A 12060-nucleotide genomic window follows, 5' to 3' on the forward strand; every position below is an offset into this window, starting at 1 on the left:
ATGTAACATGATTGTCATCATTACTACTCTAATTCCTCCAGCCCTGGCAGAAGAGGACATTGTGGGGGCTGAGGGCCCATCTGTGTGCAGTCTTCAGATAAAGTGATGTAGTGCTGGTGGCTGGACAGACAGGACCAAGGAAGGTCTGTGGCTCTGTGTTGCTCAATGTGGCATGGCACTCAGGGCACTTCAACCCCCATTCCCTCCTTACAGGTACCCGACAGCCCACCACCGTGCGCTACTCATTTACTGCTACACTGGTTTTCATAATTAGCGCCGCAAGGCCTCATTAAATCCGCTCTAATGAATAAATATTGTATTTCATAGCCTGATTACCAGATCAGCTCAATGCTTGCACGTCGTAAACAATTATTTCCCTAAATATTCATCACCTCAAAGTGGATGATCATTGGTATTTAATACCAGTATTTTCAAGTGCATGTTTATTATGCTAATAATAGATTTTTAAAGATTTGTTTCTGGGGGAGAAAAAGATGATCCAAAAAATATTGAAGTGTGATATAAATGATGTAGGGAACAGAGATGACAAACTCAACACAGCATCACTGTATGGATTTGTGGAGAACAGCTTTTTAAAGCAGTAGAACTTGCTTCATTCTTTGCAAATCTCCAGATGTCTACTTTTATAAACCGAGAATGCTATTCAGGCCAAATCTGTGGCATGCCTTGATCAGCTTACTGGAAAAGGTCTAAGATTTTTCCCAATGTCAATGCAAGCCAGAGCCATTTTCCACTGCATATGACTAGTAATACACAGAAGGCAATGGACTACTACAAACGTGTGACCAAATATGTATCCTTTTGTAAACCCAGCAGGACGAGCTCCCAACTGTTTTCCAAAAAGAGAACAAAGCAGCGCACTCTGAATTAGAGTAGCTACTCTTGTAATAAGAGAAAGTCTTCCGCCAAACACACTCAAGTGTTGACTAATTTAAAAGGTAAGTAAGTGTCAATGAGAGCATGCTCACTGGAAACGGTGCAGGTCAAATTTAGTACATTTTCAAAGGCTTAATAGCAATGAACCACCAAAGATTCCCTCACATTTCCTGTGTGGTACCACACTACTGAACAGAAAATACAGGCAATAACTTCATTGCTACTTGAGTGACACCTGAGAACATTACTATTTGCACTGTAAAACATAGCTGGAAAATGAAAGGAGAGAAAGAGCAGAGCGAGAAAGTGCTTTAATAGAATTGATTTACAGGTATGAGATTCCCATTAGACACTGCTAATTGTTTCCACACCATTAGTGACAGTTATCTAATGAAGGATATAACCAGGCACTGTAGGATATCACAGTCCCTTTCAGCCCTGGGGGGGGGGGGTCAATGGCTCACTGTGCCCTCCACCTCAGGGGCATGGTGGGATAATGACGGACTACTAAATAGTCAAGAGTAACCGTGACAACATTTTTTACTTTCCAACAGCTGAGACTAAAACAGCAGATAAGCCTTATTGAAGTTAAAAGCAAATTTTCTTACAGAAAGATTGATGAATCTTGAGTACAATTACCGTAGAGACCAACTAACCTTTACACATTTAATATATTTGGTTTTATCAGAACTTGCAGGTTAAAAGTGAGATCACAAGCAAACATAACTATAAACATTGAAGATATTCATCATAACAGTATAAACAGTGAGGAAGACTCATCAAATTACGTCACGTAATTGATGGTAAAACTTTATACATTTAAAACAATGTAAGAAAAAAAATACAGAATCAGGAGCAATAGAATAATTAACTGTTTTGCATTATGGAATATAGAGATATTTAACATAACGCTGCCAGTCAGGTCCAGAATCAGGTGACACCCTCCGTGGTTTACTGGCTCTCGTCCATTTCCTTTTTAAGGCTGCAGAGAGAGAAAGAGCCATGTTTGACTTCCCAACACCGTACCAATCACAGTACTAATACGATTGAAATGCTTCAGCGGAAAGAGCATTTACCTTTTTAAGTAGGCATGGGCGTTGTCATAGCCGTGGTATTTAGCCAGGTAGACCAGGACTCCAGTGGCACAGCGACCCTCTCTGGCTCTACAGAAACTGCAGTTGCAGATCCCTCTGCATGTCGGACACTCCCACTCCTGCAACATACCAAGGCGAGTTTAACCAAAGAATCAATCAAAGAATGAGTCAGCGTTTCTTGATGGCTCGGGAGTAGAACAGTGCAGTACTTACAGGATCCAGCAGGGCATCTCGGACCTCCTCTCCGTAGCGGTTACGGAGACATGGGCCACAGAACTGACCCCTCACCCCCACACACTCTGGGTTACGGCAGTTGGTCTTGGTGTCGATCGTCTTCTGGCGGCACTGGTGGCAAGTGGATCCCTAGGTCAAGCAAAGCAGAGGGGTGAATTTGCTGAACATGGCAGTACGAATGTGAAACCTTGCGTTTGAGAACCCCTGTAGGAGAATGGGAACTTACAGTGGAGCTGTTGTACACCTTCTCCCGCACGTTGTTGGCGATCAGATCCAGCTCCATCTGGGAGATGTCCTCCACAGGCCGCACCACATGAGGAATAGCTAGCACCCTGTTGTAGTTGCGCTGATGGGGCGCCTTCTATAAACACATTCACAAATATATCAACCGAACTGACAACTCCTGGAGTTCAGATTCACTATTGTTGAACGGACAGATCAGGAGACATCAAAATATTTTACTTTACTTGACACTCATCGTCACCAACCAAACAGGTGACGATGAGTGTCAACAAGGGTATGGGTGTGCCACTCACCGCCTCATCCACCTCCTCATAGTAGCGACTCCTGCGCACCAGGTTGAACTTGTCCTCCTCTTCCTCTGGAGCGGGGCTGGGGGGGCCGTCCACCAGGGTGCGGGAGCGAGTGTGGGGCCGAGAGGTGCGTTCAGGGTTCCTCCTACGGGGTCCTGAGGCTCCCAGAGACTGGCGGGGGGCACGGCGAGGCTAGAGAGGAAATTAAAACATACCCAATCAAATACAGTCCAAAAAACATGGTAGCTAGACATCACATCAATAGTCAAATCTTCGGTTTCCTGATATGCGTTTTATAGTACAGCCTCATCCTCCATCTTGTCCCACTTACCGTATTCATCATGGGCAGGGATGTTCTTCTGGGGAAGCCAGGTATTTTGTTGAGTTCTGCCATCAGCTTTGCAAGCTAAACAAAATAATTGAAAAAGAAAAATGAGCACTCAGATGTCACTCAGCAGGCGACTGCCAGAATGACTCCTGTGAATGAGCCCGTCCTACCATTGCTTTGTTCTCCTTAATGTTAAGCGCTCTCTTGTCCATGAAGTTGCCTCCCTCCTTGGAGTCAGACTCTTTAATGGGCTGTTTAGATGGCTCTGCTGCAGTAGTCTTCTGGATGGTCCTCCTGGTGGGGAACTTCATGGCCACCTTCAGGGTCTGGGACCGACGGCCCGTCCTCCGAGGCCCCAATGACTCCTCCGAGTCCACTCTCTGAAATGCATATGAGCAACATTCTGAGAGGCTTTTGTTTATAGTAGCCACCATTGTGTAATAAAATTAAGCTGGTAATATCAAGACCAAAAAAATAAAAAATAATCACCATGGCACTCATTTCGCTGCTGAAAGCATTCTCGAACCCAGTGAGAGACTCTTCCTCCGAGCTAGCCTCAAATACCTTGGCTCTCTCCGCCACCTTCTTAGCTCCTCTGAAGCTACTTTTCTGCACAAAGTGAAACCACAACATTCCGTTTCATTAACAACGAACTCATTCAATGAGTGAATATGGTAAAACATGAATTGTAACTGGATGGTAATGTAACAATTTGGCTTACCGTGTTGGCAAAGCCACCGTCAGAGCCAAAACTATCACAGCTGTCATCTGAAGAGGATGTCTCCATGGGCACGTTACGGAAGCTCCGCAAACTCATCCTGATGGAAGGAGGCTGGGGGGCCTGCTGGAGCTGGAGAGACAAGCGGAAAAAGTTAGGAAAACCTGAATGGATAGAAGCTCAGACCATAGACAAACACAGCGAGTACTATTGGTTTTAGAAACTGCCTGCACACTGCTGCCCTCCTTGACAGGGAGAAGCAGCAATACCTATGGTGGTACGGGTGTGACTGCAAGATTAATTCCCGGACACCACACGGTAAGTTAGCTAATGTACAGCTATATCACGGCTAACACAAATGTATCTTACAAGGTCATTGAAGCTAGCTATAGAAAAAGGAGTAACGTTAGCTAGCTAGCTACAGTAGCCAAGTAAGATTCACTAACTTTGATTTAGGATACAACCAACATTTGAAATGACAAAACTTGTCAGGATAAAATATGAATCTGAGTAGCCAAAACTGTGGTGTAACTAGTTAGTAGCCACGGAAATGGTTGATTAAAAACATAACTAGTTAACATTACTTAATTTAAAAAAACATTTTTTGTCTAGATGCACACATGGTAGCTAGTTAGCGAAGCAGGATACTTGATTTGAAGCAAAGGCAAAGTAACGGTTGCATTGCAACTCCAATGAGACTGCAGGCAGGTCTGCAGCAGCTTTTGCGGGAAGTATGCAACAGCTTGACTAAAATGTGAGCAAGAAACTAGAAGAGTTAACGTTAGCTAGCTACAAGTTTACCACAGCAGAATTGTAGGTAGCTATCATTCTCTGCAGGTATCTAGAAGTACCATGTAACTTTTTGATATAGCTATTCAAATAAATATGTAATTATACATTCCTTACCTTAGAGCGAGATGGACGCATTTTGTTTTCTTGAAAGTTTTCTGCAAAGAAAGTTAATCAAAACTCGTGTGGACGTTTCTGCAGTCCTTTAATGAATGCAGAGAAACACCTCCAGACTTGCAGATGGAGCCGAGAAATTTCCCGCGCCGGGAAAGTGTCCTAAAAGGTATATAAACTCTTTTTTAAATACGAGCTAAAAGGAAAATAGAACACACAAATCTGCGACCCAACAAATTAGAAAACATATATTTCTTAAATACTGCTGTGAAATACATTTTTAGTTTTACACATATTTGAAAATATTATGCATTATACTGATCCACCAACTTGTAACCTTTCAAGTACTACGCCCTGGCGCGAAATCATAGCGGAGAACTGTGCATAAAGGGGCGGGTTTATTGAAAAACTCCCGCGTCCTTGCCACCAGGTGTGGTGGTCGTGTTCTTGGATAATGAGAGAATCATATGAACTTCATGTATGTTTATCTTTTTTTTTACTCTACATATAGTTAAAACCTATATAAAACATCTATTTTTAAGCATCAATACGTACATTAACTTTTCTATATTGTAATAAAAGGCACAATTATCTCTCATAAATAGAAATATTACAACAATGTAGTCAATACAATTTACAAGAGCCTTATATAAAACATTTCACATATACAACTACAAATTATATGTAGGCTTACATGTTAAATATTAAAGATATTTGGGTGCATACAGTGCAATTCAGAATTCAGCCCTAAAAGACTGAATTGTGTGCATTCCCTAAATCACAATTCTCACAAGCTCAAATGACTCCTAAAAAGATTCCTCAAGAGAGAACGTTTTAAAATGTATATTTATGAAGTAGTGTGAAGGATAATGTTCAAAGTAAACCTGCTGTCCAGTCTGTTCAGACATGTAAACAGTTTCAAACAGCAAATGATCCTCAGCTTCGACCACTACAGCCACCTCTACCCCCTCTCCTCGGTCTTCCTCTGACCTGTTTATTGTCCTGTCGCGGTAACCTTTTCTGGCGCTCCACTTTGATCCATCCCCCCTCACTGACTTTAGCCCCCTCTTGCTCTGTACTGGGGTTTTCCACCGCTGGTGATATGCCCGGTATCACCCTGGGCCGGTTCTGAGCTACTACACTGTAACTATGGGACCGAGGCCTCCCTGTTTGCTGTGAGGTTCTGCTAGACTTATTCTGTGTGTAGTTGCCCCTTGTATTGGACCATGCACCTCTGTTGTGGCCCCCTGTCACAGTCAATGAGTTTTTAAAGTAGCTGCTGTGCCTGCGGTAACCTTGCACTGCCCCAGCACTGAGCGGTCGTTCACGCTCCAATGCGCTCTCTGAGGTGGTGCTGGAGGGGCTGCTGCCCTTTGACCCCAGGTAGAGGGGGGAGAGCATGGCGGACAGGCCGGTGGTGGGGGATGAGCTGCGGGAGCACCAGGGAGAGAGCGAGCTGCGGTTGGGAGACCTCCGCACTGCTGCAGCGTAGGAAGAGGCCTGGTCTCCATACACAGACAGGAACTGAGACAGGGTGCAGGTCTCTGAGCCACCGGTGGGGGTCCGGGCACCATGCTGCTCTGCTGCTGACTGGTTCTTCAGCTGCCTCTGTCTCAGGTTGTACATCCATCTGGGATCCACATCTGGAACAAGAAAGAACATCCACTGTTAGGATTGGCTACATAGAAGTGCTCATACATTTGTTCATTCTGTATTTAAGACAGCTTTAAATGCACCACGTCTCAATGAAATCTGTATCCAAAGCACAATAGAAAAGAAAGTTGACCTTTTGAATCTGATCTGCTTCTGGGGTTCCCTTCTATGTTCAACTGGGTTGTTTCTATCAGCAGCTCCACAGTCTTGATCTCATCTCGTCCACCGGTGGGGTTCCACATCACTGCATGGCTATATCTCGTAGACCTTGGGGATCTCACATCATTCTAGTGGCAAGTGTAGAGACACAACAATCACTGTAGGCGATTTTAAACATCAGATCACATTTACACGTCAAATTAAATTCACAATGTATTTCATTTTTTTAAGACGTACCATACAGTACACTGTGAACCTACATTTTACTGTAGAATTCTTATTATTGGTAATGACTAGCCTAAATGTGGTGTAGTGTAGGCCTATGTAGTGCAATGGTTAGGTCATTGTAGGACTGTCTCCCTATAGGATATGTTTCGAATGACTCACCTCATAATTAACAATGCAGTCAACAACCTGATTGTCCCGTAGTCCAACTACCCATTTGTCCATCACAAATGGGGGCTGCAAGGAAATTGTTTGATAAATGGTAATTAATCATCATGCATAAGCTAGCTAGCACTGTGCATCTTCAACACTGCAATGACATCAATTCAAGGAATAATTACATTTATCTGGAGATACAAAGAGGGACTTTAAATGTCATAACATTTAGCAAAAGGGTACGCTCCTTCAATGGTCATAAAAACCGTCAACAAAGAAATGTAAAGGACAAGTGACTGTTGATTTTAAGTCCGGATGCCCTTTCAGCACATGGCATGGCGTAATGCTTATGATCACACCTTGGTCATCTTCAGGACATCCACATCCTGTCTGTTGGCATCAAAGGTTACATCCTTGATGTACGTTATTGCAACTTCATCTCCGTCAAGTTCCATGTACATTTTCCATTTGCAGTCCTAAAAAAGAGATTGTAGGTCTTACAGTATATTTTTTATCCCTGGCTGGTTCCAAACTATGTTGCTTTCCGCAAAAAAATATAAAATAGAACTGCTGTCAGTTGAGAACCTAACTTCATTTTTTCCTAAACCAACAGCACAGCCTAGAGGTAATTCCTTAGAACTGAACATTTCTGTAATGTGAATGTATATGAAATTCGGATCAAATTTGACAGAAGCACAAGTTATGTTGTACTTTTAGATTTGAATTCTGCTTTCACCTAGTATCCAGTGTGAGTTGCGTTCACTTAAGACAAAATGTTTGAAGATTGAGTGCTTTCCCCACACTGATGTGCTCTCAGAATCAGAGGATAGCATGTCTCTTGAATTATCATAGCATGAAGGATGACATAACAAGTGGTCAAACATTAATAATAATGAGAATATTAACAACCTATGCTTGCAAAGACATTTATTTTACTTCAGGGGTAAACATAAGTTGCTATGGTGGATATCTAGTATTATTTCCTGTAGTGGATATGGTTTGCAGAATCTTGACACATGGTGCTATTTTTTGTGAAAAAATACAGTGTAATGCTAATGTTATTCCAGTTAGCTGAAAATCAACTCAGTATTTCAATATTTTCTGCTCAATGGACATAGGGATCAAATCCTCACTAGGAAATACAAATCTGAGCAAACCCCAACGCCATACTCCTTCTGAATATTGCATGCTGACAAAGCAGTAATGATTTTGCCATCCCCAAAAGCCAGCCATGAAGCCACAGGTCACTGCTTAACCACACAGGGTTCACGGTGTGGACCAATCTATTGTGTGGAGGATCACAGAAGAAGACATCAAAGAAGTGCCACTAACACACTCGTCTGAGGATCCTCAGCCCACTCCTGCACCGTCCCCAGGGACTGGCCGGGGCTCAAAGGGGGAGCAAGTGTGAGGAAGGCTCTGGCTCCGAGACACACCAGGCAGCGGCCCTGTGTCGGCCCTGGCCAGTCGCACCAGGGCCCCCAGGTCCACGCTGGTCTAATCACTCCAGCAGAAACAATGTCTGATAATGATGCCCAAGACCGGAGTGCGTCTGCTCTAATGACAACTCATACATAATTCAGCACCTTTCTCTTGGCTGCGCGGTGATATCCTCATTAGTAGGGGACCCTCAGTGGTTGTCAGATGGTGGCCGCACAATCGCAGGCCCTCATTTTGTCTTTGAGAAGTGCAGCTGCTACTATGACACCGCCAGCAAAGAGAGGCGGGAAAAAAAGCAGTGCGGGTTTGTTTTATTTAGTGCAAAAAAACCTTCCAGTTTGTAAAAACAAGGCTGACACAGAACCTGACACCAGGCAGGGGGAAAATAATTAGCTCTCATTTTCTCAGCCTCCTGTTTCCTTCTCCCTGCTGTGTTTTCTACCCACTAAAGCACCACATGTCAGAAGAAATGGGAGGCAATTAGCAGGCTCGTTTCAGCCCCGCCGAACTCACTGAAAGGGGACTATTTATGATGGGACAATGAACAGCTGAAAGATTAAATAACATTTGCCTTTTAAAAAGAAAATGACTTCTGGCTAAATGGGCTATTTTTTATGAAATTCAAAAAGCAAGTGGAGAAGCAGCCTCTCTCCAGCATTTGAGACCCTAACAAAGGACGATGAGCAAGTGGGGGTGGATGGGATGCATGGCTTTATATGAAATATTTATTAATCTGTTTCTCTTGTAAGGATATGTCTTGAAGGCAAAGCAAGCTCAGTGAAACAGTGGTCAGTGTTTGCTTGAGTTTGATGGGGAACATATGGGCATCTTTACCTCGAGAAACAGCATCTCGAAGATGACCATTTCCATCTTGACATACCAGTTTCAATCTTATCTGACAACAAGTTTGCTTTGACTATATGCATTTGAACCAAACCAGAACTGAGACTAAATTATTTTACAGATACATTTGAAAATGCAGGGACAAAATATTAAAAAAAAGTACCAAGACATCTTGGTTATTTGTCATTGAATATTTTCAGTGTCCATTGAAGACCTACTGAGTGACCTGTTCCTGCTTTCCAGTGGTACCCAAACACTAGCTCCAGATTAACGATCTTCCTCGTCTCCTCCTCCTCCTCCTCTGCACACCCATCCTGTGGAACAGAGATTTCCAGACTGAACATATTGTAACAGTAAACAATGCCAACCATTTCATAACATTAAAGAGAAAGGACATACAGTACCTTCATTAGTGGAGGGAAGTGGAAGAGCCCAATGTAGTCATTGGTCAGCTTCTCAATTTCACTCTGTTGGAGAAAGCATGTTATACATAGACTTCAAACGTCAAAATAATTTGTATGAGCATATTGCTCAATTTCAATAATTATACCATATGGACACATTGTGAAATGGCTGGCTAGTTCATGCTAGTTTGAAAGGTAATATGGTACCTTGAGGTGCATGATGTGACCTTTGGACCTGACCCCCAGGTCTCGCATGTCTATTTCCGTGAGCAGCAGCAGCCTCTTGCCAGTGATGTGGTTTTCCTTAAACAGGTCACCATACAGCTGCATGCCATATGCCCCCTCTTCTGAGAACACGGAAAACAAATGCAAATTAAAACACATACACGCCAAAATGATGGGTTTATTCATATGGTGACTTTGAACATACCCGCCCCAAATATCTGCTCCATCCAAAAGTACTGTGGGGATGGAATTGGAAAAGCATTATTATTCATAATCAATGGAGGCAGAATGGTTATTAATGGTTAATTAAACAAAATAAGTAATCGATTGATATGTGTTGATACTGACCACATGTTCCTCTGTCCAGGAATGAATATGAAGGTTGGGAAGGAGCTGCGTGAAAAAAATACAAAACTGAATTAGTACTAGGGAATACTGCTCTAATGGTCACGTAACACAAATGTGTACAGCTCAAAGAAAGAAATGCTGCCTATTCTTTATGTTTGGACTCTAACACAGATCTTGCATTTAGCATTCATGTGTACAAGTAAATAATTATGAACATCGGTGCATTACATACAGTATACATTATATATAGGCTTACTTCATTCCAAGACATGTTTACCATGTCTTATAGCAATGGTTTTTGCAGCTATTGTTCTGCAATCAAGATTACTGGGTCCTAAATGTCTAAATCAAACTAAAATATGTCCAATGCCCATCTGACTGGTCTTTCATGATGCATTTTAATGATAAATCATTTACTGTTCATTAAGTGTAAACAGGCAGAAAGTAGCCAGACAAAATACAAGTTTCATCATTATGATCACGAGGCTGCTATGCACCGGGAGAATTGAGGGGAAGATGACTAAATTAATTACTAATCGGAGCATTCTCTATTTGCTTCCCACGGAATCGTATAACAGCCCAGAGCCTGAGATGAATGGCAATCTCAACAAATCGCATTCAAAGAGGGCCGTTTTAGAATTAGCGCGATACACTTCTTTGCAGCCTCCTTCTAAAGTCCCTCACCCCCAGCTGCATTTTTCGTCTACTCCAGTGGTATGGTTCGGAAGTAATCACATAAAAAAACACCACCCCTACCCTACTGCCACAGTTCCATTACAGATTTTGCCTAATTAAAGTGACATAATATCGCGATTACAGGAGCCATATTGTATTTCACAAATTACTTCAAATCGTTTAATAAAATCCTAAGCATACTGTTGACAAACGGAAACAGATCTTAATTGATGACAGGAGGGGAAGGATGGGGGGGGCATCAGTAGAAATTGCTCAGCCTTTGGGATTCCTTTGGCAGGGAAGAGGAGTTCAGTAGTTCACACAACTCTGCCCCCATGTGGAATGGGAGTATACTGTAGCAAGTTGATTACACTATAGAGGCAGACAAGCATTGGAAACCTGTTGGCTAGTGGTTACACCACAAATTCAACTAAATTCAATACGACTTTGTCAATCCCCGCAGGTGCAATTAAGCAGGCGTTGTCGGTAAGTGTAACATATACCATACAAATTGATGTTCTGCGCCAAGTATGAGTGGTGCCCAGTTAGCTAATGATAGAAATCCCACCATTGACTATATCTTTTTTTGAAGCCTTGAGGACTACAGTGTGAACATGGGTCTAATGCAAATCAATTAATGTAATATGACTAATTTCAGGTCTTACATGTTAAAACATAGTTATTCCAGACCTCATCTGAAGTTATATTTCTAACACCAGTCACATTTTGTTCATTTTCTCCCAGCACAAAATGTTTCTTATTTTCTTGGCCACATTTGGAATTTTGTGGCTAACAAACCTTTGTTGTGACGTTATTGTAACGTTATTGAATTAGTTGTTAGATTCAAGGTAAAAAAAAAAAACTGGGAAAACCAAGAGGAAATGTGAGAAGACAAAGGTTTAGAATGATAGTGGGAAAATGGCGTCCCTTAAGAGGGCAAGAATGAGATGAATGTTAGGAGAAGTACAATATTACCATAACGATACATATACGGAGGAGGAATGGAGGGAAAAAGAGAGGCAAAGGAGGTCGAAGAGAGAGACGGAGGAAGAGGGTGAGCTTGAATCAGGTAAACACTTTGGAAAAAAGGGAGATGGTTTGTCAAAGAATGGCAGAAAGTGTAAGCAGTGTGAGACCTATGCCAGATTGAAGACAGGAGGAGAAATGGAAGTGAGTGAGTGCGAATTATCGGAGGTGGCAGGTGTGATGAAGTCCTCGGAGCCTG

At 42.5% G+C, this 12060-nt stretch overlaps 2 protein-coding genes across 4 annotated transcripts in view; both read right to left on the minus strand.

Moving 5' to 3' along the window:
- Positions 1–1549: 1549 nt before the first annotated feature.
- Positions 1550–4849, minus strand: LOC139546865 (cell division cycle-associated protein 7-like). Its single transcript, XM_071355765.1, has 10 exons — positions 4711–4849; positions 3808–3936; positions 3576–3695; positions 3257–3466; positions 3090–3164; positions 2762–2950; positions 2452–2586; positions 2205–2354; positions 1974–2110; positions 1550–1879 (listed from the first exon to the last, which is right to left on the minus strand). The coding sequence occupies exons 1-10, from the start codon at positions 4729–4731 to the stop codon at positions 1849–1851; spliced, it is 1197 nt and encodes a 398-aa protein (XP_071211866.1). The 5' UTR covers positions 4732–4849; the 3' UTR covers positions 1550–1848.
- Positions 4850–4933: 84 nt separating this feature from the next.
- Positions 4934–12060, minus strand: part of map3k20a (mitogen-activated protein kinase kinase kinase 20a) — a 45632-nt gene continuing 38505 nt past the window's right edge. For 2 of the 3 annotated variants that reach the window (XM_071355761.1, XM_071355764.1), the window contains 9 exons: positions 10161–10205; positions 10018–10048; positions 9795–9934; positions 9588–9650; positions 9402–9497; positions 7260–7376; positions 6907–6981; positions 6494–6647; positions 4934–6350 (listed from right to left, as the gene is read on the minus strand). In XM_071355761.1, the coding sequence (XP_071211862.1) occupies positions 5644–6350; positions 6494–6647; positions 6907–6981; positions 7260–7376; positions 9402–9497; positions 9588–9650; positions 9795–9934; positions 10018–10048; positions 10161–10205 (1428 nt within the window). In that variant the 3' untranslated portion in view covers positions 4934–5643. The remainder of the gene's footprint in view (positions 6351–6493; positions 6648–6906; positions 6982–7259; positions 7377–9401; positions 9498–9587; positions 9651–9794; positions 9935–10017; positions 10049–10160; positions 10206–12060) is intronic. The other variant, XM_071355762.1, reaches the window with a different exon arrangement.

This window comes from Salvelinus alpinus, chromosome 20 (assembly GCF_045679555.1).
Source record: "Salvelinus alpinus chromosome 20, SLU_Salpinus.1, whole genome shotgun sequence".
Lineage (NCBI taxonomy): Eukaryota > Metazoa > Chordata > Actinopteri > Salmoniformes > Salmonidae > Salvelinus > Salvelinus alpinus.